At 45.0% G+C, this 26,053-nt stretch overlaps 1 protein-coding gene across 3 annotated transcripts; it reads left to right on the top strand.

Annotated features, from left to right (window-relative positions):
- The first annotated feature begins 69 nt into the window (after positions 1 to 69).
- Positions 70 to 25,802, top strand: LOC135396613 (Kv channel-interacting protein 1-like). 3 transcript variants are annotated; one of them, XM_064627688.1, is made up of 7 exons: positions 70 to 360; positions 937 to 1,006; positions 8,699 to 8,769; positions 9,238 to 9,444; positions 9,517 to 9,579; positions 10,923 to 11,031; positions 25,528 to 25,802. In XM_064627688.1, exons 1-6 carry the CDS (start codon positions 253 to 255, stop codon positions 10,968 to 10,970), a joined length of 567 nt encoding a protein of 188 aa, XP_064483758.1. In that variant the 5' UTR covers positions 70 to 252; the 3' UTR covers positions 10,971 to 11,031; positions 25,528 to 25,802. The 3 variants fall into 3 exon arrangements, with proteins under 3 accessions (XP_064483758.1, XP_064483751.1, XP_064483741.1); XM_064627681.1 differs by having other exon boundaries at positions 10,923 to 11,058; XM_064627671.1 differs by having other exon boundaries at positions 10,923 to 11,251.
- Positions 25,803 to 26,053: the final 251 nt, after the last annotated feature.

Genomic DNA, 26,053 nt, shown 5'->3' with positions numbered 1-26,053 from the left:
AAGAAGGAACACGTGCAACGGGAGGGTGGCTTTTTTTCTTTACTCACGTCTACTTTGAACAGAGCTTACTTGAGTACATCGTGCAAAAAAATTGTTCCAATGCACCCCTTCACTAAGCGTATGCACGCTGGCAGCGTTACCCCCCGCGATTGACATTCCTTCACGAGCGTGTGCAACAGGTCGGCGGCTTCGATCCATGCTCGATGCCCCTGCGCATGCGCTTGCTGCCGCTATTGTCGCGATGTCTTGAGGATGGAGCGCGGACTCCAGCCCATGGCCGAGCATAGTTTAGACGCCTTGTGCCGCAACACCAAGTTCACGCGACGCCAAATTCAGCTGATGTACCGCAGCTTCAAACAGGTGGGTATAGCGAGTCGCAATGCTGACTACCAACCATGTGGAGACGACTGATCTAATATGTCTCGCGAGCAGACGGGCCACCGCCATACTCGATGGATGTTATTGTCGTGTGTTGCGATGGGAGCGCATATACGCAAACGCGCCAGTAATTTAATGAAAGGAAACATTTCTGATAAGGTTCGTTTGTGTTTGCCATTTCGTATGACCATATATGGTTAATAAGCAGATATCGTCGAGGAATTCATCTGCTATCTCGTCCGCGTCTTATCGGCGTCGGTAATCAGCACGCACAGCAAATTCGAAAACAAAACGTGCTGTCGTGGCAAGTTTTTTTCGGGGGAGACGGATATATAGTCCCGTCCGAAGGTAGCTATGGTATACGGCCGTGTAGTTCCGAAACACTACGACACCGTGTTCATGCTTCTTTTAATGACATAGGATGGGTGAGAAGCCAAGCGGGAAGAGACGTGATCTTTTCGTGCTGGTTCACCGCCTGCAACAAGTCAACAGTTGTTTCAGTTTTTATACTACAGAAGGGACGAATTCGAGAGCATTGTTTTCCCTTTCTTTTCACAGGAATGCCCCACAGGTTACGTGGAAGAAGACACATTCAAGCACATTTTTGCCCAGTTTTTTCCTTACGGCAGTAAGTACCAGCAAAGCCATTTGATGCACCGCGATTATTTTCATTGACTTTTGATGCCATTACCGCCTTACGCTTTGTTGATCTCAGTTCAAAGCTAAAGATACAACTGTACGGTGATTTTTTTTTTTTGCGACGATATTTCACAGATGACATCTGCGCAGTGGTTTATCCAGGATACCAAGCAAGGGGGGGGGGGTTGCAAAAATGTTGGGTGGGTGGGGGTTCATTATTACAGCTACATATATAACAGACCCCGACGATAGGTGGTGCGCAGGTAAGAAAGTTAGGAGGGTGTCGCCAAACGTTTGAGGGTGGCGTAGCGGGGGGTCTGAATAAATCCCTGCATCTGGCGTCATCTGCGAAATGTGATATTAACCTTATGTTAGTTGATTGCTGCACAGCTGAGTCGATTCCGTTGTTCTGCGTCGTTCTGTAGCTAGTTGTGTACACTTTTCTCAATGTACTTAGCATGTTAGAGCGGAAACCACTAAAAAAAAAAAAGATGAAAGAAAGAAAAACGAAATGTTACCAGGACGTGGTGCTTTTAGAGGCGACGTTTCGCGGGTGAGACGCTGTCCTCAAAGTAACATTGTTATTTGCTATTTTCTATGCCGTTTGCAGACATTTAAACTAACGAGCAATGTATTGTGGAGTCGTATGCGCGTGATCAGCGCCACGCGGCTTATAGAGAAAGCTCGCTTCCTGCTCGAATTCCCGTTAGGGTATAGTAAGTATAGTTTATCCAGAACCGCAAGCTCGGGGGTGTCTGGATAAACCACTGGGTCTAGTACACACAGTTGAAACGATGAACCGCTGCTGAAGCAGACGTCAAAACGCATGAATATATCATTTCTTCAATAAAAATTTGACGATCGCGTTGGCCATTGCATAGGATTGATTGATTGATTTTAAAAGAAAAAAAATGGAGATTGTAGTCTCGAGCCACTCGGGACTGGCTACTCCAGGACGCGTTCTTAATAAAAGAAAGAGAAACTACACTAACCTCGACGCTCGATGTTCTCATTTATTCTTTCATTGCATAGGATTCATTCATAGCATTGCATTGCTTTGCATTGCATTGCATTCAAAATTGCGGCATACCACATAATCGTCTTCATACTGCTGAACACCTCATCGCTTTTGCAGACGACATCGGCGCCCCATGTCATGGCTTCACGAAAGGCGGTTCAGGTTCGCCTAATCCCTTTTCAATCAGGGCAGGTATCTTGAGGACACCACAGGCGAGGAAAATCTAGTCAGGTGAGACAGGTATACTGGAGCCGGTCTAGCATGATTAGTTCATTTGTCCAGCCTCAGTCGCTAGGCGATATAACGGCGTCATTTCCGGTCTGTTCGCTTCGCTTCGTCGTCTGGCACGGCTCTTTGTCTTACCACCTTGACATTACGAGCGTGCCTCTTGTTTTGGTTTCTGATTTTACACCCTTTTCCTTCCTTCTTGAAAGCGGGATTGAGGGGACTGTCGTTCATATACTGTCCTGGTTGCTGCCTTCGTACGTATTTGGGTGGCTTTCTCCCAGGCCAGGAGCAGCCGCTTTGTTTCCAGGACCGCGTCTCTTTGTTGTGTTGAATCCGAGGATGGAGGCGATTTTCGTTTCGATGATGTGGGAGTATGGAGTGCTGGACGTGATAGTAGAAATATGACCTCTTCCTCGCCGGTGTCTCATAGTAGGCCCGTCGCGATATCTTCGGACAGCCTTTTCCTCGTTATATAGTAGGGATCTCGTGCGGGCCTGGAGCAGGAGTCCGCTGGAAGCTCTCAAGGGCTGGAGCAAGTTTCTCTTCTCTGCATCTCTTCTGTCACCTCTTCAACCACACTCTAAGAAAAAAAAACGGAGTACTTTTACTCCTTTTGGGGACTAAATGCCTTGCCACAAAAAATAGTCCCTTTCGGGAGTAAATGCACGGGAGTCAATGAATGTCACAGAGTGTAAACTGCATTTCCCGCGCAGTTGTAAGAGTCCCAAGTACATAATTCGTGTACATGCATGAAAATACTTTGAAGCAAACCGTCAACCGTGATATATCGAGTGATATAAAACCTCGCGCCATACATAGGGCACAATTTGCGGAGAAAGATGCGTTAACTGTTTCTTACTCTGTGTGGTTGGAATATTGCTATACGTTGTCTGAGTTATACAGCCTTATGCCGCTCAAATTGACCAAGGGCACATATTTACGTAGACTGTTGCATTCAGGAGACCATATGCGCGAGGTTTTAGTGACGATTTGCAGTCCTGGGGAGTAAATGTCGGGACTGAATGTCGGGTTAGGGGACTTAAAATGGGGAGTAATTGGAGGGGGGGGGGCAGACTACGGGAGTAGAAGCTGCAATTACTCCCCGTTTTCTCCTTTTTTTTCTTAGAGTGCAGACTGCGACGGAGATCTGGGAAGCATTCCTTATCACTGCACAGGCAGTTGCGTCAGCACGCCCTCCATTCCGCTGACAACTGAAGAGATACAGTATCTCCGTCGTCGTCCCCCACAGAACAACTCCCATAGAATGCTAATCAACCAGGTTTCTTGCCCCCCCCCCCCCCCTTTTTTTTTTGTCTACCCTTTATGCCTCGTTTCCGTGCCTGCTTTATCAAAACATCCTCTGTATATGTCGCCATGCTCTTCTTTTACATTGTTGCCGAATGCCATATGTCCTCCTCAATCAAGTTCATCTCTTCGTTGATGGTCCTCCACTCTCCTTTATTTTGGGCTGTGTGCCTACACTCTTAAAAAAAGGGTGTACTTTAACTCCTTTTTTTTGCCACATATATAACACCCTTTTGGGGAGTACAATTACGCTCAAAAAGGTGTCTCCTCACTGCCGGGGAGTAATATCACTCTCCAGTAGGGAGAAAGGTGTTGTGCTACTCCCTTGAGGGAGTGAGGAGACACCCTTTTGAGCGTGATTGTACTCTCCAAAAGGGTGTTATATATGTGGCAAGGAAAGGAATTAAAGTACACCCTTTTTTTTAAAGACTGTAGTCGTGTCTTTACTACATATGTATATATGCGATCGCGTGTGTGTAATTCTCTTTATCCAATCTTTAACGAGAACCGGATTAGCAGAGGTGGTAAAATACGCGGGTTATCATCGTTTCGTGCGATTGGTTGATCAACCTACCGAGCAATCGGGTTTTTGAGCGTGTTCTCCGGAAGGAGAATGTTGGCTCTCTCTTTGGATGGCCGGGTTCGGAGTACCGAAGGGCCCCCGTTGGTGATCAGACGTCCGATCTCCCGCTGTTGACGTTCTAATTGTTTCATTGCTTTGTGGAGCTCGAACATGTAACATCGTTAGCGTACGTGGCTGCTGGCACCCGCCATTGTCTTCCCTAACAGTCTGCCGAATTCGTAGGATTGATAAGAGTGGCGGGCTATAGTTCTTGTTTTCCAACGTTATACACGAAGGTGAACATAAGACTCTGTGCTTTCGACATTGAAGTTCTGAATATGCCTTCCACCTTTCCTATTTCCGAGCATATATCCAAGAGGTCTTACATGTCTTCCGCGTCGTTGGTGATATAAGTCGTCTGCGAAGGGCAGGGTTGTGATATAGTACGCGTCCCCACTGGTGTCGTTGGCGTTTTGGATGTGGAGGTGTATACTCCTTCTCTGGTAGAGTCCAGTGCGACGAGGAAGTCATTCATGTACAGTCAACCCTCGATTTATGAACACCCTCGGTTCCCCGAAAAACCGTTCATAAATCGAGGGATTCACAAATCGAAAATTCAGTTAACTGAGTACTATCGAGCAAATGGAACAGTATTTCCGAGTTGGGATTGTGTTTATAATGCCATATATTGTGTAATTTTGCTTTTGACCATGCCTTCTGCTGTATCAGTCTCACAAAGAACAGACGTTAGCGCATTCACACTCTGTTTATTATGCAATACTATTGTTTAATTTTGCTTTGGACCATGTCACCCGCTGTGTCAATCTTGGAAAGGAGAGATGTCAACACATTCGCACTGGACTGGACTGGTCTCGGATTTCCTCCGGAATTTTTAACCTCCGTTTATTAATCTCCGGGTGACAGCGCCCACCTTATTCATCAACTGAGGTCAGAAACACTCGGTCGCACCTTGTGCAACACCGGAAAACCCATTTGTTGTTCCGATTTCGAGGGGTTAAGAACCGGGGGTGCAATACCTGGAAAACGTTTTGTCCGTTCAGGCGTCATTCATAAGACCACGGAATTATCCCTTTGAAAGTTTCTGGACCTCGGACCGATCTGTTCATAAATTGAGGGCAAAAACGCTGGGCAACTCCTAGTTGGTTCCCAGAAATTCCGTTCATTATTCGAATATCGAGGTTCATAAAACGAGGGAAAAATGAATGGAAAAAGTTTGGTTCCCCGTGCTCGTGTTCATAAAACGAGGGAATTCATAAATCGAAGGTTCATAAATCGAGGGTTGACTGTATATATATATTAAAGAGAATCGGTGATAGGGGGCATCCCTGTCGTAGACCAACTTGGAGTTTAACGTTTCCTGATGGAAAATCACCACTACGATATCCGTTGGTATATATACAGCCTGTATATGGGGCTTTGATCAACTCAGTCATGTCATCCGGCATTGGCATATTGCCTTTATTTTTGTGTCGAGTGCGCCTTGTGGAACACAGCGTCGTAAGCTTGTTCCAGATCTAGAAAACCCAGCAAGAGTTCTTGGCCTTGTGCCTGCATTAATTCTATTAGTTGGGCAAGTATGAACATATTGTCACTTGATCTTGGGTTCTTGCGAAAACCATTTTGCAGCCTCTCTGCAAAGAGTGAGGGCGATAGGAGGCATACGCTAGGTTGCGTTGGCATATTGCGTACTTTATTTTAGTTGTGCCTCCCACTATTGTACCAACTTGACAGACATTTGAGAAAGTGTCAAAAATCTCGTCTGCTGTATCATTTGAGACGAGGTCTCGCTATAACGAGAGTTTACCAATAGGAACATTCACTCAACATTAATCTGTTGGTTACATCGTTTTCATGAGCGTTCTTAGGGGACTTGAGCTTCCAACCTATAAAGTATATAAAAGTATAGTAGACAAAGTCTAAGAAAAAAAAAATACTGTAAAATTCGAGAGTCACAATCCTCTAATTTTGTCCCTTGGAGTAAAATGAGACAACCTACCAAAATAATTAACCGTACGAATTAATTCCTGCAATCAAAGCGAGCAAAGCGAATCCCAAACGCAATCTTGATAAGCCCATATTTCCGAGGCGGTGCACTGCTCCTTTACAAACAAGGCACTGCCCGTCTGTTGTGGTTCGCTTTTCCGTGCTCTTCGAAATCTGTTTGTTTCTCGTTTATTCCAAACATCCCAGGCAGTGAGTGAAACAAATACCCGTCAGGAACTTCATGGTTCGCGTGTGCCTTCGGAAATGGAACGTTATGCCCTTACCTACTTTGACATAGTAGGCTTGTCAAGATCACGACCTACTAGATTATAACGACGATGTCATAGGCACCCCTTCCCAGCGCCGCACTTGGAAGCTAGCGGTGGCGCTACTCATCGTCCCAGTTATTGCTTCCTCAACTTCTACAATACTTTGTACTTCAGCTTACCTTAGTATATTTGTACAAGCGGTGGATATTCCACGGAAGATGTTTCATTCTGAGGTTGATTACCGTCATCATTCTAGCGTTTTCATAGGAGCTATCGCTGTCGTCTGCTACGGTAGTCGTACATACGCTTCTGCGCGTTCAGCATTCAAATTTCCATCGTCCAATCGTGATGCAGATCTCGCATGCCGACGAGTAGCGCCCCTAGCGGATCGCGCGGACGGGCTCCTCATACGGGTTGCCGATTACGACATGGTCGTGTCAAGATCTGCGCTGGACGAATGAAAAAGAAGCCTTTTTGGCGAGTCTTCACCCTCCAGGCATTCAAGATACTTCTCTATCTCTTCAACACATGCACCAATCTCAACAGTTCTCAAGTCAAATAAAGCAGATACGTAAATATACACCTCTCATTAAAGTGTCAGTGCGAAGTTCATCAAGCAGCGCGTTTCTGAGATAGATGTGACCTCAATAAAAGAGTGCCATTTTCTTACTCTATACTCCGTACCATTTTATAGCCGTTTGTAGCCATTTGTAGCCGTTTGTGTGGACTTTGTTCGATCGGTAAATGTGGCTTGCGCCGATCAAAATAGATGAGTGCCGGGAAGTTTCCCCTCTGAGAGACAGTCTTTGCAGAGAAGCGTGCCATACAGGGACACGTCGGGGAAGATACGATGATGAACACTGTGAAGGAATACGTTTGGTGCTGGGGTTCCAATTCTATTTTCTGGCTAGAGTTTGTTAATTAATTAGTTTATATAAGCCAATATAGTTTTCTGGCGGTCGTATATCGGCCCCCCACTCTCTTCATCAGTCCCCGTATGTACTCCGCTCATAGCCTCAGTTGCTTCGCGATGGTAACACGGAATAATAAAATAAAAAAAAAAAACCAAGAAGGTTGGGCTCAATTCCTGGTCGATGACAGTAACAATGTAGGGGAGATAAACATATTACATGGCACGTTAAAGACCTCCAATCCTCCCCACGTGCAGCATTTGTCCTTATTTGTAAATATAGTCCCAAATATTATCTTTATTTTTTTTCCGTCGATAATCAATATTTGGTTCGGTTTCACAACAGTTGCTCGATAGAGGAGAGTCCTTTTCCGAATTAACTTTTTATCTGCGTGTACAGTGAACCCTCGTTAATATGACACCCGATAATCTGACATACGCGCTTTACGACCATACTCATGGGGAGCAGTGCAGTGAAACCTCTGCAAATCCCCCCCCCCGTTAATATGACAATTCCGCATTATGACCAAAATTTTCGGGAACGACCATGGTCATAATAACGAGGGTTCACTGTATTTATAGACGGTCAGGTACGCCCGGGTCTTTTTTGAGCTTCCGCTCTAATTTCTACTCGTAAAAATTGGCCAAGTATTTTTCGAAGGCAGGGTTGTATGAAATCCTCGCTCGCTTTATGCCTTCTCTAGCTGCAGTGCTTTCTGCATCATGTTACCGCAAACCCTCGTTATTATGACCATGGTCGTTCCCGAAAATTTTGGTCATAATGCGGAATTGTCATATTAACGGGGGGGGGGGGATTTGCAGAGGTTTCACTGCATTGTTCCCCAGGAGTACATGGTCGTAAAGCGCGTATGTCAGATTATCGGGGGTCATAGTAACGAGGGTTCACTGTATCACCGCGAAAGAACTCTGGCTATACCGCATGAAGGCGTCAGACGGTGGACCACCCCCCATCCTCTGCATGACCAAGCTGATGGCACACACAAAAATATATGTACAGGGACAAAAGTTTACGGAACACGCGAGCGGCGTATTTTTTCGTCGGTACGACACCCTAGCGGCCGGCGGAAGCGGGTGAGTTCACTGCTTCGGAGGGGTGCAAGCGTGCGATGCCAGAGACACAGCGGTAGTTCTGGTATCGCCTGGTTGTTTGGGAAGTGGAAGCTACCGCTGTGTGTTGCTAACAGCGTACCCTTCCACCCCTCCGAAACAGTGAACTCACCCGCTTCCTGCAGCCGCTAGGGTGTCGCACCGAAGAAAAAGTACGCCGCTCGCGTGTTCCGTAAACTTTTGTCCCAACCTGTACCTATGTGTGCTCGTACTGTTTCCAGTAGGGGTTAATGATAAATCGTTTCTTCATCTGACAGATGCTTGCTCGTACGCGCGGTACGTTTTCAAGAGCTTCGACAGAAATCGGAACGGCGCCATCAGTTTCAAGGTAGGTCATCTCCATGGATTCAAGTAGTAGAAGAACGTTAACCCACGGTCCCTGTCGCGCACAGCTAAACAGAAAAGATGGCAATGACGATACGTAAACTATTAGGACCACGCTATTCATTTCTTATACATTTTTTTTAACATCTTGGAAGCGTCCATGACTGCTTGTGGTGAGATGCCGCGAAAGCTGACCATTCCTATTCGCAGGGCCGGCGAGAGAAATTACGGGCCCCGGGGTTGGCTCATATACCCCTCCTCACGTCTCGATTTATATGATTACGACAGGTCTTGGGGGGGCCCCTGAAGTGACGCCATCCCCGGCTGCCCCACTCCACCTCTCCCCCCCCCCCCCTGTCTATTCTTTCTGAAAGATGTCACCTTCGGAGATTTTCTCATTTGATTTAGAACAGGTCCACGTGGATGCATATATATCCAATAAAAAAACTTGCCATGCCTATTTGCTTCCCAGGACCTGCTGTCGTGTCTTTCGTTGCTATGTTACGGTAGCGTCCAAGAGAAGCTTCGGTGGGCATTTTCTCTGTACGACATCAACGGGGACGGCTACATCACCAGGCAGGAACTCATGGACGTCGTGTGCTCCGTGTACGCCCTACTCGGACGGCGCTCCAGCGCCGATGAGCGGGCGCTCCGAGACCACGTCGACCGCGTCTTTCAGGTAAATTATGGCGATCCTCGAAAACAGCAGGGTTCTCTCGACACTATCAAGAAACACTATGGTTCCTTTCAGAAAATGGACGTGAACCGCGACGGTGTAGTCACACTGGACGAGTTTATGGACATCTGCTCAAAGGTGATCTTTTCGTTCGATGACGTTGTTAGCAATGTATAGCGGGAAGGTTACTGCCAGTCTTAACAAATCAGATATATAGTCCTGAGACAGAAAATAGATAAGGATGCTCCCTCACTGTCTTTCGTTGCCTAAGCACTTGCTATGATAGTGGCACAAATGAGGAATCACAGAGGTGAAGGGACAAAACGACTTCATTCCTCCGGAACGGGGACAGCTTCGTTTACGCGAAGAAACCGAAAATGTTATCTGCAGTAGCTCTTTTCATGGATTGTACATATAGACACCGGGACGTTGTCTTCCTCTGGCGCCGGCATGTGGCGGTAGTGTGTTGCCGCGTACCCGTCAGGTGGCGGAAGTGGAAGAGGTGGCACCGAGGTGAAGAAGAAGGGTGGGGAAGGACATCAGGACAGTCTGTAGCCAGCACTGCACTCTAAGGAAAAAAAAGAGTACTTTTACTCCTTTTGGGGAGTAATTGCATTGCCACAAAAAAATAGTCCCTTTCGGGAGTAAATGCACGGGAGTAAATGAATGTCACAGAGTGAAAACCGCATTTCACGCGCTGTTGTAAGAGTCCGAGGTACATAATTGGTGCGTATGCATGAAAATACTTTGAAGCAAACCGTCAACCGCGATATATCGAGCGATATAAAATCTTGCGCCATACATATATGGCACAATCTGCGAAAAAAAGATGCTCTAACTGTTTCTTACTCTGTGTGGCTGGAAAATTGCTACGTTGGCTGAGTTATACAGCCTTTATGTCATTCAAATTGAACAAGGGCAAATATTTACGTAGACTGTTGTATTCAGGAGACCATTCGCGAAGTTTAGGGACAATTTGCAGTCTTGGGGAGTAAATGTCGGGACTAAATGTTGGGTTAGGGGACTAAAATGGGGAGTAATGGCAATCTGGGGAAGTAGAAGCTGCAATTACTCCCCGTTTTACTCCTTTTTTTCTTAGAGTGTGGACGGTTTAAGTGGTCTGAATAAACTGCTGGTAACTTTGACTACGTTACAAGTCTTACAAGTGAACATGCAGGTCCTGTAAAGGTCTCCCACCAGACGCACTGCGTAAACACCATGCATGAAACGATGTGCGTGATGAAACGTAGGGAGGCGCCTGCCCTCGTATGGTCCCCTCTTTCTGACACTCCTGCCAGTGGGTCGTCTGCGTGGATATGTTACATACCAGCACGGACAACAGCAAGCCTTGGTTCCTGCCTTATATAAGCTCACGTCAACCTTGTGAACGCTCAGTGCACGACACGTTGCCGATAGCTGTTGGACAGGATTGATTGTCCTTTTTGAGCGACTGAGCGTATATAGAAAGCGTTCTGTTTCAGGATGACACAATCGCTCGATCCCTCAGCCTCTTGGACAGCACAATGTAGCAGTTGCCCAGCTGCATGGCTGTCAACGCGACCGTCCAGCGACGTCTCCAAGCAGGTCTAGGTCTGACAGCGTCTGCTCCTCTCTGCTGTAAATGTCTTCGTTAAGTGGGGGGCAACTTTCCAAAATCAGTGCTATACAGGATGCTTCTGTATGTGGTACAAATGGTCGCCGTTCTACAGGTCTCTTATCTGTTTCTCAACGGCGCTGCCAAAGCTAAGAGACATTTTCAAGTTCGTTGCATTTGGTGTGTTTTTTGTTTCGACGCGGAACGATATACAGGGTGGGTGTTCTTGCATTTGTTACAGATTTCTTATATATATATATATATATATATATATATATATATATATAAAGGTCTGAGAGCAGCATATTTGCCGTTTTTGCAGGTGGTTTATACGCAAAGGAAGAGATTCTCTCGAAGAGAGTATGTAACTGTTGGATGACCAGTCGGTCTAAAATTTTTTATTTATTTATTTTCATTTCCGCAGAAATGTGGGCCAGGTACAAAAGGCCTAAGCCTGACGAGGTACCTGGACCAGGAAACAACAATAACAGTAACAGAAATAACATGCATAACATAACATGACATGCAGTCGGCATAATTTCTAGGATTGTATTCAACATAAAATTTCTGGTTATTTTAACTACAAGTCACTTTTTACTTTAACTTTTTACTAATTAACTTTTACTAATTAACTCACGAATTTGTGGGTTTTCGGGCAGATTGGAGTAGCTGCTGATCTGCAGGCTATAGATCAAGCGCTCTGCGGCACAGATAAGCCGCCGACGGCGGTCCTATTCTTCCTGCATCCGTGATGCGCACGGTTTTGGTTTCGGTTTCGACTCATTTGCATATAGCAAAATTCGGCGAGGGATATTTCCGTGCTCGTGACAGGATTTAAAATAAAATAGGATTGCTTTTTAACGAGGGATTGCCTCCCATTCTGCTGTCTTACTTTTGCCCTAAACTCCTATTAAAGAGTGCAGCAACGAATTTTAGTTAATTAGTCGCCTTTTCGGTACAACTCACCTGCAAGAACGGCATCTGTGCTGTTAACGAATTAAAAAAAACAAAAACACCTCGCATTTCGTGTAAATCAAAAGAGCATGCGTATGGACATAAGCTTTCTTAGTACCACTGTAATTTTCGATTTCTGTCTGACCGAATTTGGCGACTGTTCTGTGTTATCAATGGCATATACGCATACAAGGCCTGCTCGTTTCACAGCACCATGACATAGAGTCCCCTGTGTCAGAGCCGCGTATTAAAAGGGAATCTGGCCATTAATGGGACCTGCCTATATACTTGAAGTTCCATCCCACGTTTTGAGCTGTTTGACTGGTGACGTCTTGAAATATGGGGCAACTTACCGTCGCTGTCTGCCCCCCCTATCCAACGCCATCTTGACTAAACCTACGAGCGTTCTACTCGAAGCGCCGTTTCAAGACCGGGTCGAGTTATGGCGAATTCCATTGGGAGAACATTTTTTTTTCGGCGCTGGGTGGGGTTATGGTGAGGTTTCCCGCATGCTCCTGGCGGGGTCGCACGGGTTTGCTTTGTCAATGCTACGGGTATGCGGGTTTGTTTGCTAGCATTCAAGGTACGCTCTCTGCATATCGCGTTGACTCGCGTGCTTTCTCTGGTTTGCTTTGGCCACGTGGGGTTCAGCAAACGAGGCTCGTGCACATGACGTCACGCGCAGCCTTTGAGCGCCTTTGAGCCACGTGACTCAGGAAAAAAACATATGGATGCGTCACATGCGTCCTACGGCGGGCCGAATGAGGTAACAGCATGTGTTTTTCTAATATCACGCATACCGCAACAACTCACGACATGCCCTCCTACTGTAACTCCGGTGCGGCAATATGTTTTCCCGAGTCACATGACTAAACGTGACGTCACTGCACAAGTCTCAGTGAGGCTTGTGCAGTGCTCGGAATCGCGCAATATAATTACACAGAGCGGGACGTGCGAGAGACGTACGACCACCTGCGCGACACACGAGGAAAAAGAAAAAAAAAAGCTCCAACATCACGGTCTCACTTCCTCTTCTCTGTCGTGTTCCTCTGAGGTAATCGCTGTGTCAAAAACTAATGCACCTTGGAGCAAATTTTTTGTCCCACCAATGGAACATTCAACGCTTGCTCCGGTCTGCCAATGGAACAGTTTTTGCTCCTTCCTGGGGCAAAGCTTTGACCCAGCTCTGCCAGTGAAATTCGCCATTATTCTCCCTCCTTCGCTACGTATGGACCCATAAAGTCAGAATTCGTCTGCTACCGCGGTTCGCCGTTCCGCGAATTCAACAACTCTCAAATGACTGCAGCTATAACTTCGCAAATTTCAATTTGAAGACTAAAAGTGCAACACTCAGAAAATCAGTCTTGAGAAAAATATGGGACCGTTTTGAGCTTTATTTTGTTTTCCCATTTCGTACGCGGGGACGTTCACTACTCGCAGACGACAGTGGCTGCCCAAGCGGCTGACAGTGGCTCGTCTGAGTCGTCTCCATGGCTACGAGCTGAAAGCACGTTCGCGATTGGCTACGGCCGTCGAAAACACGATCTTGATTGGTTGATACGCGTCGGGCTTTCTCTTTGGTATTTGCAGAACCACCTGCTGGTATACACCTGGTCGTCGATACGGCTTTTTAAAATTAAACAACGTGACAAGTTCGGAATCGAAGAGGCAATAATGTTTATATCCATAAAATTCAGTAATTCCGTTTTTCTTATTATTTCGTTGTGTCTGCGCCGCGGTGTTCACTGGGTCTAAGAACGACGACAAAACATATTTTCGGATAAATATAGAGAAACTTATAAGAGGATGTACATTTGTATCGTATAGAATCAGAGTGATTTGTGAATGTTTTGTCACGAAATTCCCGCTTCACCGTGTTTGCCTAGTTTGCCTTTGTCGCCATTTTGGATGGCAGTCGGGCGTCATGTCATTGACAGGTCGAGCCTCTTTTTAGGCTCCTCCCAATGGCCAGACTCCCTTTAATGGGCAGACTCCAACTCTGCCCGGTGTCCTCTGCTAAAGCGAGGCGCAAACGACTGCTCGTGCCCACGTGGTCTCAAAGCAGTGGCGGATCCAAGGGGGGCGATCGCCCCCCCAAACCTCAGTTTATACATTGGATTTCCCTCTCCCCCCAAAAAACCGAGCGTCTGGATCCGCCCGTACTCAAATCAGGGGCGGATCCAGAGTGATTTTTTTCATCGTCGTTACGGTCGTTACAAGCTAACGAGTGGCGGGAAATTCAAAAAGGCGGGCGGGAAATTTAAAAAGGTGGGCACGTGATAAAACACGTGCACGGCGCTCTTCGCGCGATACGTCAAGGCCGTGGTACACGTCACGCGCAATGTGTCACGTGCCCACCTTTTTGAATTTCCCGCCACTCGTTAGCTTGTAACGACCGTAACGACGATGAAGAGATTAAGCTCACTGGTTTGCTAAAGTGTACGACCCTTTCGTGCAGCTGTTGTTGACTTGGCTCCTGGTGCTGTGGAGAGCAGACCTTGTCTAATTGTGGTGATTTCTTTTTGTGTGGAATGGTATTATCGTGTGACATGTATAGGGTAGCCGAGAAATAATGTGTCGGTGTCACGTGGTACACTTACAAAAAGAGTCACTTATAATGTATACTATTTTGCTACTCTGAACGAGAACACCGCCATGCTTATAAAGCGGGGAAACACTTTGGCGGGCTCGCTACGATCACTTTCATTACGAAAACGAAGCCAAAAGCTATTTCGAAACCGAAACTTTAGGAGTGGTTCGCCCCCCCCCCCCCCCACGCAGCGCCCCCTCTGTGCGTGATATCACGCGATTTCTACGCGCGTCCTTCTGTTCGTTGTTTGCAACGTGCGTGTGAGCAGCAGATGTTAGATGCAATGTGGGCGCAATGTCTGATTAGTATAGTGTCCTGCACGCACAGCGCTCGTCTTAAAGGAGCACTCCAAACTAATGGCGAATTCGGGTGGTCATTTCGGAGCAACTTTTTTTGCCAGATCTCGAGCAGTCGTGTTCGCTTGGTCAAAATGAAGCAAATCTCGCATGTTCGCGTGGCGCTTTCCGAGCGCTCGGAATTTGCTAGCTAGCACTTTTTTTGCCCGGTCTCAAAACGATCGAGCAGCAGATTGCTCAACTGTATCCGGTGTCGTCACATCCGCACTGCAACGGTGGCGAGTGCCCTCATTGGCCCGCATGTTGAAATCACGTGGTTTAGCAGACGACAGGACTCGAAGACTTGCGACCGCGACGCCCCTAGCGTGATCCAAGTACCTAAAACCGCTAGATTTCTAGCAATCATGTTCGGGTGGCAACGGTCACGTGATCCACCTTGGTCGCCGACCTAGCAATTTCCGAGCGCTCGGCCGTTTTGCTACGAAATGACCACCCGAATTCGCTATAAAAAGTATTTAACGTCGCTCAGACGCCTTTCGCGAAAATGAGCGAAGGTTACGGCAAAGGCTTTCGCGAAGTGATGACGGCAATGACACGCGTTGAGCATTTGTCTCCTAGCTATATGTCTTCCCATCGGCGTCTTCCCGCTCCTTGTTGAAGGACGACCTGCTAAGCAGACATTGGAGGTAAATCGCTCAGAGAACGATGTTGCTAGGCAGGAGCCAGAATATACTATAGCACCTTCATGTGTTAATGAAATTTCTTGGAGTGCATATACTTTGAGTCACAAAAGATATCTTTGCGAGAACACAGTGTGAGACTTCAGTGGCATAAATTAGGCAGGATTGTGAAGACACGAGATTTACCTAGTCTGGAGCATGTGTTTCGATAACGTTGCGGGTAAATTACATCAACTATACATTGTGGATAACCGCAAGCCTCCGTGACATGTGGCGTTGTGTTGCCAGTGCACATGCGAGGACCCCACAGTCGGGATTCTGGGATCATTGCTGACAAGGGGGTGGTATTAAATGCAATTCAACTATTGCGACTATTTAACGTTGGTGACAAGCTGCATATGTAACGTCATGTACACTATACTCAACGCCTCCTCGTTCTTGCGTGCACGCACGTAGAGTGTCAGCCAATCACTGCAGGCAATTTCAAACACACAAGGCCTATACGTAGCCAATGGGTTATGGCCTGTGGAAGCATGACTGTCACTGGAAGGACTCTTGAGGATTACGTTAAATACTTTGATTGCTTTAGAGGATCACCTTTGGCGAGCGCAAAGAAGTGACATGTATTCGAGACGGCTAGCTGTTGCAACTATATTCGTTGAGAAGCGAAAGCCAGTTCGTGCTAGGTGTATTTAGAAAGGCAGAGCGCTATTTTTAGAAACCGTCGCAACAGAGACCGCAGTTTCTGTTCAGGATCTGGTAAAAACGAGAACATGGGCACTGTGGTACATATCCAACTTTTGGAACATGAGCTGTTAGACATGTGATAGTCTAATTTTCTAGTATAGTTGCTAGCACACAGCTAGTGGATATATGTTTGAAAAAAAAAAAACTTGAGTTAACACTTCAGACTGAGAGGCAGTGCCTTTGGTTTCGCAAAATAGTAACGGGTAGGAGGAAATCTACCGCGAAATTTCAAAAAGAAATCGAGGCTGGGCAACATGGTCAGTCTTTTTTCTCAAGTTCACAAATGTGACGTATAGGCACTACGTCCACGTGACATGGTGGTGTTATATAGTGGTAAATACTGTGAAACCTGGCACTATAGAGTTGGTGCAAATATTGGCACGGTGCCAAGTCTAATTTCCAACTGTTACACATATCCCTGTGGATATATCACCATAGTAGTGTGATCGTCGTTAGTGGTGGCCACGATGGTGATACTCTTGCGGTACAGGCTGTTGAAAGGTTGCGGTACACCACCACATGCTATGTTCCTTAATTGGAACAATCAATCTGGTAGGAAACTGTAGGATTTTAAAATAAAATATTTTTTATTTTTTTATTTTTAATATTTTTTTAAATAATTTAATATAATTTAATTATATAATTTTAATATTAAAATTAATTATAATTAATTGATTATATTTTTAATTAATTATATTGATTATAATTTTAATATAATTTAATAATTTTTAAAATATAATAATTAAAAAAATTAAAATATCGCGATAATTGGTTTTAGCTAAATCGGCGAAACAACACAAAGCATTTTCCAGATTGAAATGTGATGTCTCAGAAAATATAGGCTAAACGAAAATACCTGGCACTTGAACACACATGTGAGCAATATGACACCTTGGAATATATTATGCCGGTTTACCGCCTCTTTCATTAATTGTTCAATTGAGCTTCCAATCAGCGAAGTGATGGCGCACCCACTCACGAGCGCTCATGGAAGTACTTTTGTACCCACCTCTCGCGCATGTGCGTAGGTGATTAGGAGAAAGACCAGTGGGAAAGTACGGAATCTTTATGGGGTTGCTCTCCCTGAATGAACATAACACAGCTGCGTTTGTATTGAGCTCACAATGATGAGTTTTCAACAACAAGAACAACAAATTTTCCATTGTTACAAGAACAGTTTTTGGTGCCTTTATAATGTGCTTTTGCATAAATTTACTTTGATTGCGGGAAAAAGATAGTTGCCCATTGCTGCCCGCCTCCTTGATGAACATTTTCGATTGTCCGACGTCTTTTTGTTTGTGCTCTCGATGCGCGAGGTTGTATTGTCCAGCATGTGGAGCAGGCAAACACATGGGGAAAACCTCGACATAGGTGTAGTGAAACACTCGTACGTAAGTTTTTATTTCGTTCAATTTTTGTGCTACAGTATGTAGGGCAGGCCTCATGGCGTATATTGCCGAAGCCCTGACGCGAATTCCTCAACATAGGTATTATGTTGGGTCTGACATTTTCGACGTAGACTCGACGGAGCCCTCCGCAACGATTTTGAACCAAATCGGGTTAAACACAATTTTCCTTCCCTGGTTGGCTTTTGACTGCCCAAGTCTAGCGGAAAAAAAAAAAAAACACTCTAATCTCAACAGCAACATACGTGAACCTTATAGATTTGCAACAAATCTTACTGTGTGCTGACTGGCGCATAGGCCATACAGGCCAGTAGTTCTGCTGCAGTAATAATAATTTATTTAACCACCATTTAGGACAAGTGACAGAGTCGTGCGCACCTTCGGAATTTGCGAATGTCATTTAACCCAAAACAACCATAGGTCTTATAATATAGTCTAAAAATATGCATTCAGTGCTGTCTTCCACGAGGCATCCATGAGCAGCGAAGAGCACCGCTTCTTTCTGCTTCACTGCTAATTGTGACGTAATTCGTACCTATAACCGCTCCAGCCAATAAGAAGACCGATTTGCGACTGAGAAGGCTTCGCGTTGAAAGGAAGTGAGAAGAGTACCGGTGGTGTCATGAATTCTACAGGAGAGAGGGTCAATGACCGCAAACGTCCACAGTTGTGAGCCTTCAGACAAGGGGAATCAAAATTCGCACGGAAATGTTCAGGCACCAGGGTGCACATTGGTCGGCGGTGACGCCAGCGCCACCTTCTCCGTTGTCTGGGTACCCCCTTAAAGGGAGACTTCGCAAGGATTTGAAAAAAAAAAAAAAATACGTGAGCATCATACTGAACACGGACCGCTCCCTCGATACCGAATACAACATTCGCATTCATTTTGTGCGAGCAATTAGTACGTATATGATGACAATACCAAACCGAAACCAAAATGCAAAGCGCACAGCGGCTCGCCCGGAGGAAGATGACGTCACCCAGCATTGTCGTCTGCTAGGAAGCTTGCATTCTTTCACGCAGGATGACGTCAACAGTGTTGCTTTCGGCGCCCTCTTGCTTCACAGAGGCGAAGCGCTCACTTCGTAATAATTCGCTCTAATAAAATATGCGCACTTTGGGAGCCGCGATATTTCGTATGTATGTCCCTGACACCCCAACGGTTACTGCTACGTCACAATCTTTGTGGTGATTTTGTTGCGGAGTCCCACTTTAATGGCCCCCCAAATCTTGCAACACCCTTCAAAACACCAGCCAGAAATGCCCAAAGTGCCAGAAAAGCAGCAGATATAGGCGTGATCCCCCCTCCCCAGACAAAAATCGTGGGAAAATTTCTGGTTTTGAGATGGCCGTCCAGTGTTCTGCGGCCAACTTTGAAGCTCACAAAAGCTGTGCTCTTTGGGGCTTGTTTTCGTTAGATGCTTTGCAGTAAACTGCTCATGGGAGGTATTCTGCATACGTTTATTCTCATGACGTCAACCGCTAGGAAGCACCAGAGCCGCAATAGTGGGTTGCTGCCCTCACGTGGGTCCTGAGCTCCTGGCCCTCATCCTATTCACCATGTTAGGGCTTTGATATGAGCAAGTTGGTACATCTTGAGCAGGGAAACTACAGCGCGAAAAAAAAAAAAAAAACTGGGCAGAGGGAAGACACAAATACACACTATAGTGTAGTGCAGTAGTTGTGTGTATGTGTCTCTTCCCTCTGTCCATTTTTTTTTCGTGCTGTAGTTTCCCCTATTCACTGTTCATTTGGTGTAAGTTATTGTACTGTGCAAATATTACCCCCGTAATTTTCATGTTTTCAACATTAGTCTTCTTAATATGCAAAGGAACAAAAACCGCAACCAAGCTTTGCGGGACCATACATCATGGCAGCAGTCTTGCCTTTTCCAAGCTAGTGCCCTCAAGAATGGCGATGGCATCAGTTGAATAAACCCTGCAATTATGGTCCCTCAAAAACTCTAGGGACCACACTGCAATACAGAGAAATGTGATTCGGCGGAGGGACAGTATTTAGTGGGCGATTTCAATCATTCAACACCGATGTTATGGCGTTAAAACACTGCGCTGGAAACATTATCAGTCGTATTGCTGTTATGAGCGAGCCGTAAAATAGTAGTAGACTGGTCGTTTCCCTCTAGTAGCCGGGTGGGCCTTAATCATGGCCTGAATGAAAGCCTGTGGGCCTGTTAATGAAGCTTCATAGCACTAGGTGGCACTACTGTGCTTATGGGGATATTTTATGAATTCTTTGTGTTTAAGTTGTTTAGGATTAGGATTGTGCAATAGTTCCGCCCGTTACAAAGAGAAAGCCGATATCCATCCAGATGACGTAGAGAACCAAGTGTAAATTCTTGACGGTTGAAAGAAACATCGGAACAACAATTAAAAAAAAAAGGGTGTGTTTTACGTGTTTGTTTTGCATTCTGGTACAAGAACAAGCCAAAGTAGGATCCAAGTACCGCTCCAGGATCAAAGTACCGTTAACGGAAAAATCGCTTATAACGATAGCGAAAAATGTCCGTTAAAACTCTTAAAATACCAGGAGGGCTTTAAAAGTATGGTAGGGCTGCAAACATTATAATAGCAATTAGAATGTTAAGTGCCAGAAGTTGTACAAGGGACTACTATAACAGTCACTCAGTATTACGTCTCTGTGGGTATATAACAAATTGAAAGTGTACATTTTAGCTGATGCTGTGAAAGCCTGGTTGTACGGCCTATCCAGAATGTATGCATCAGGGAAGTCTATAGTTGTAAAAGACGTGTCGTAGCACTTTGTTGCTTTAGGGCGCTGTTGCCTTAGTCAGTTCTGGAAGGAAGCTGTCCACTCTTCATAGATGGGTACATGTTTCTGTCACGTGCTTGGTGTTTGTACAGATTGCTATTTTTGTATGTTGGCAACCCGGCGAGCAGCCTTTAGGCAGCACCATTTGGAAATCTGCTGAAGCAGTCGCTTTGTATTTCAGTCCGCACTGTGTCTCCAGCATGCTATACATAGCTCCTGTGAAGTTCATTCAAACAATTGTACTTGGGCCCTCTGGTGGTCACTTCTGGACACACGCCGTCTGGGTCGCCCGTTGTATTTGGCTGTGTTCTCAGACGTTCGTCCTGTCCTATACATTTCCTTGTAGAAACATAGAAAAAAGATACGAACATACGACATACGATACGACATAGAGTACATAATTTAATGATAATAAGAATAAATAAGAACGAATTTAGTTTTCCTGATCTGGTCACTAACAACCGTTAGGTATGATATACTGTAATTCGTTGTATCGATATTCGATGTATCGATATTCGATATGTGGAAATTTGTACGAAATTGCGGCACGATTGTGTAGCACAACCAAAAGGGCACCGAATTCCTCCAGAATAGCGAGGCGATTTAGTAGCGTGCGATGCTGTGCTCTTATTTGCGCAAGCTGCCGAATAGCATGCGACTTTTCAGCCACGTGTCACAGGGCTGCTGAACTCTCATTGGTCACTGGTTTTTTAGGGCATTTTTGTAAATTAAATTGCACAGTGACGAGACACCATTCGGCAAAAAAGTGTTTTTGCCGAACAAACTGAAACAAACACTGAAAAAAGTGTTTTTTTTGTTTGTTTTTATGGTGGCTCCTGATCTCGAGTGCTTGATGAATGAAGCGGAGCAATGCTAAGTTGATTTTTTTGCATTGCTTCTTTAATAGCCTTTCCAGCAACGTACAACAACGAGAAAAAAAAAACGTTTTAAAGTCTCACTACAATTCGCATGGGAGCTAATTTAGTATATGCTATGTAGAATTTGTTGTCTTGTAGTTGGACCACAAATTGTCAACATCCACCACCGTTTAAGAATGGCTCTTCCGAAAACACTGTCCTGGAACGGCAGGCTTTTGGGGTGTTCCCCAAGTCCTTGTCTTCCAATTTTGTAATAGCGTGCATCAGAGAGGGCACCACCATGCCGGGATGTAAATGTAGTATATATACTGCAGGAAATTTTGATGCAGGTATGACAGAGTTGTTCCAAACTTATTTTGTACTTTTTAAACAGAAATTGCGTGCATGGCTAAAAATGTACAGGATATACAGGGTGTTTCACCTGACGCGCTAGAAAAATTCCATTAAGAAACCCACTTGTCATTCCACCACAAAATACATTCCTAGCTACAAGGGCAACAGAGGTGAAAAAAAAAGAAAAAGAAAAACCTGTCGCTTCGAGACGTGCAAATTGGTTGTCAGCTGGCGCCGGTCCTCCATCAAGTTATTACAAGCGTAAAAAGAAAGAAAGAAAAGAAACAGAGAGAAAAAAAAGAAGAGAAAAAACAAGGACCCGCGTATTTCTGTTTCCTCTCCCCCTTTGAATTCAGATACATGTTCTTCTTTCGCCACTTTCTGCAACTCAATGGGAGAATTGATGGCTGGTTGCCGACAATTTGTGGATCTCGAAATAATGGCTTACAATCCAGCAATTCGAAGCAATTACCATTGTAGAACGGAATGGAGTAAATCCGACATGCGCTTTTTTTTTTTGTTTCTGGCAAAAAAAAAAGGAAAAAAGAAAAGAAAAAGGTTACAGTCACACAACATATTTCGGAGTTCACTTCAGAAAATTGAGTTTGTTGTGACGGAAAATTGATCAAACCGCAAGTCTGTTATAGTATAGACTTGCCTTGAGTACTGGCTTGTAGTCAATAGTCAAAGTCTAGTTCACGGTCAAGGTTCGAGGGAGGTATAAACACCGTTGACCCCATAATTTTGGGGGAAGTTTCCTGAGGCAAAGTACCCTATTGTAGGAGGTACCTCTTCTACATTGGTCATTTTCTGTTGCCTTGAAATGAATCCTAGAAGAGGTATATCTAGAGCTGTGCGAATAGTAAAATTTCCATTGCGAATGTTTTACGAATATTTCACTTCCACTGCAAATCGAATTCGAATGATCATGTGAATGATGGTGTTGTGCTCATTCGATGATGTTCTGCTCCAAACTTTTGAGCCTTTTCACGCAACATAACATATCGTGAGAGAAGGGTCCTTCTGTGTTGTGTGTGGTAGACTGCATTAGTGGGATGAACTGCATTGAGAGTTAGTCAACATGTTCCATGCAGCCTGCTTTGTGTGCATCTCCTCGTTTCTCTGTTTACACTGTGAATTTCCTGTACTTTTTTTAAGGCAACTTTACATATTTCCATAACACTGAAAGATGAGGTACATTTACTGGAATATGCAGTGCCCAGTGTTGACCATGGGGTTACAGAAGTTGTAGACTTTAGTGACAGAATATTGTAAACAGTGTAAAGCAGGCTTCACCTAACACTCGAGTGTAATAAGGTGAAGCCGATTTGCAGAATGAAGGCGCACACCAAAAGAATAGCGGCAACGTGAAGTGGGCTTCACCTAACTCTTAAATGTAATGAGGCGAAGCCCACTTGCAGAATGGCGATAGCGATACCTCCCTTCAGTACCATAAAAAAAATAAAAAATCGAAAGTTTCGAATACTGAAAGTAGGTTGCGAATAGCATTCGAATAGCGTCAGATATTCGTTTCACATTCGAAATTTCGAACATTCGCGCAGCTCTAATATTTACTAAAGGCAACACAACAAACATGTCTGTCATGTTCCAAAATTGTAAAAAGCAGCATTATCGATGTAACAAGGTTTAGACTCCTACGAAGCTCAGCAAACCCTAACTCAAAGGCAGCGAGCATTCAGTGTGACGTTGCTCTGCATGCTGACTTGCTGAAGACGAGGAGCATATGTAGTGTTGCAGGAAAATCGAACCAATCATAAGACAGAACGATATCAATGTGAATGCTGGTTGGCTTTGAGCATGTGTTATTCAGCAGTGAGGTTCTGTTTTTGGAGCGTAGCATAGGCATTTGTTTATTCTCACTGTTTATCAGGAATAACCACACCTTCATGTGACTTTTAGGCATCATATACACATTTCATTACACACGCGTTATCATGGGGGAAACTCCATATTCTGGAACTGTGAAACATTATGCATCTCAAAATAGATGCTGCTTATGCCACTTTCAACCATTCCCACAATTCAATAATTTTCCAATGCAATGGTTCTGTCTCAATCAAATCCAGTAGCCTTTAAAGGAGCACAGAAAGCGCTTCAGTCAAGCCAAGCCGTTAACATGAGTGCTAGAACGTACCATGCGAAGTGATTCACTCGACAGATGCATACATATCGCGGAATTCGATTTTGAAAATCGCGCCCGCCCGCAACTAGCCGCCAGAGCCGTTTTGACGTCATCGCTGTGCAACCCGCTAATTGGCTTGCTTATTTGGAGAAGCGTCGTCTGCTACACAGAGGGCGCGTTTTCTTATCCAACCCGAGTGGCCAGGGAGTTGGGTAACGACGTCAGAGCCTTTATCATCACGTGACTCCAGGGTAGCCATCTTTGACCGTAATTTTCGAACGGCTAGAGTTACTCTGCGCTCAAAATGGCGGACTGGCTTGACGGGCGAGACGATGTGGAAGTGGTGGCATACTGTCTGTTTAACAACTTACCGCAGATGCGTGCACTCTAGCAGATTTTGAAAATGTTGGACAATTTCTAACCAGTCCTACATTTCCAAATGGAACACCACCCCAATTGTCTGTCAACAGGACGGTTGGTAGCAGACGACGCATCGTCGTCTGCTAGCTTGTGTGGGACGTCAGAACGACGGCTACTCTTCTTCAGAGCAGAGCAGAGTAGAGAAGAGTTGTAGCTCCCTGGGCTAATTTTCGCCGCAGAGTTATGACGTAATTTCCGCTACTCTGGCTATTTTTCGCCGGCTGAAAGTAACTCTGAGTTGCCAGAGTTGAATAAGAAAACGCACCCAGAGAGAGAACTGAAAGTAGAAACGAAAAAGAAGAAAAAAAAAGTGCGAAAAGCGCGGGCCCCGATTGGAGCGCAGTCTCTCTTGTAACCGTGATGACATCACAATCCTCCTCCGCCTCGTTTCGGCCTGCAGAGCGAGTCGAGCGGGAACGCGCGCGTCGATGGTCGGGGGCGTTTTATTCCAAGAAAAATACTGCGTACAGACAATTTTTTTTGTGTGTTAGTTGTCACGTCAAGTTACGTCCTTTCATAATTTGCCAGAAAGAGAAAATCTGTTGGATGTCTTTCTGGGCTCCTTTAACGCGTGCAATGCTGAGCAAGCACTTATTCTGATCGTGTAAGATCTACGAATCAAGAAATGTAACATTATTACAAATACAAATATGGAGAACACACTTTTGTTACCCCGACTACTGCAGCATAGGGAACAGAAATTTATATATAACATATAATATGAATATAAACGTGAATATAAAACAGTGTGAATGCCATGCTGCTTCAGTTCTTCCCCATCATTCCACATTGAATACTATGGTTTTGGCAGGGTCACTACTTTACCAATACTAGCGTATGGACACCGACCACTCTTTTGGTAACGCAAAGCTCTACAACCACAGAGTATGGGTGCTTCACAGTCTTGGGATCTGCGAAAGCCTCCTCCATAAATTTTTTGAGAATGTACATTGTTTTAAATAAGTTACCAGTAACTCCTAACTCAAATGGTTGCTTGGAAACACAGCTACTGGTTAAGCGTAACAAGCATGGAATGTAACTGCAGTTTGCAATGTAAAGTTTTTGAGAGTTTCATTTTCCTGACGCGCAAAATTGTACTTTATTTTGGACATGCATGCGAAAAGCACCATCCATTCCGAGCAGTTTGACCTACACAATTTTACGCGAATTAAATTTGGTACAGAGGGTGGAAAAAAAGTGCATAACCTCAAACAACCTGTATATGTTAAAGTAATTCGTCTTGTTTCTGTCACAGTTTTCACCGGGTGCGACAGGCCTGAACGAAATGTGGAATTTGACATTGAACTTGTTTTTGAGCAACAGTGCCAGCTTGAGAGAGCTGCAATGCTTGTATATAATGTCGCATCTCTTTGGTTCCACTTCCTTACTTGCATTGTGTCCCATCGCATCCTTGCGGAACTTGTGTTCAGTATTGTTACTTCCCGCGAGTGTTGTTGAATTTCTCTACTTCCCCCACCTTTTAAAAATGAGCCATTTCCGGAAGTAAGGAAATAAAAACACTGTGCCCAACAATAAGTCGCATGTGTTTCTTGCGTCTCGTTCTGTGTTGAGTAAACTTTCAACTGGATCAATTTTTCTGACATGCCCAAATCTTGGAACTGGGGGATCGCGCAAAAGTCCGAAAAAAAAAAAACGAACTTCGCTTCAAAGGTCAACTCCCGAACACGTGGATGAAACGTACTTCTGGCAACATTAGACGTCACCATTCCGCAAGTCGGCTTCACCTAACGCCTGCGAGCTTAAGGTGAAGCTCGCTTTAA

The sequence above is a fragment of the Ornithodoros turicata genome, chromosome 1, assembly GCF_037126465.1.
Source record: "Ornithodoros turicata isolate Travis chromosome 1, ASM3712646v1, whole genome shotgun sequence".
Classification (NCBI taxonomy): Eukaryota; Metazoa; Arthropoda; class Arachnida; order Ixodida; family Argasidae; genus Ornithodoros; species Ornithodoros turicata.
The sequence above is the reverse complement of the archived record's forward strand: the minus strand, read 5'-3'. Positions and strand labels throughout refer to the sequence as shown.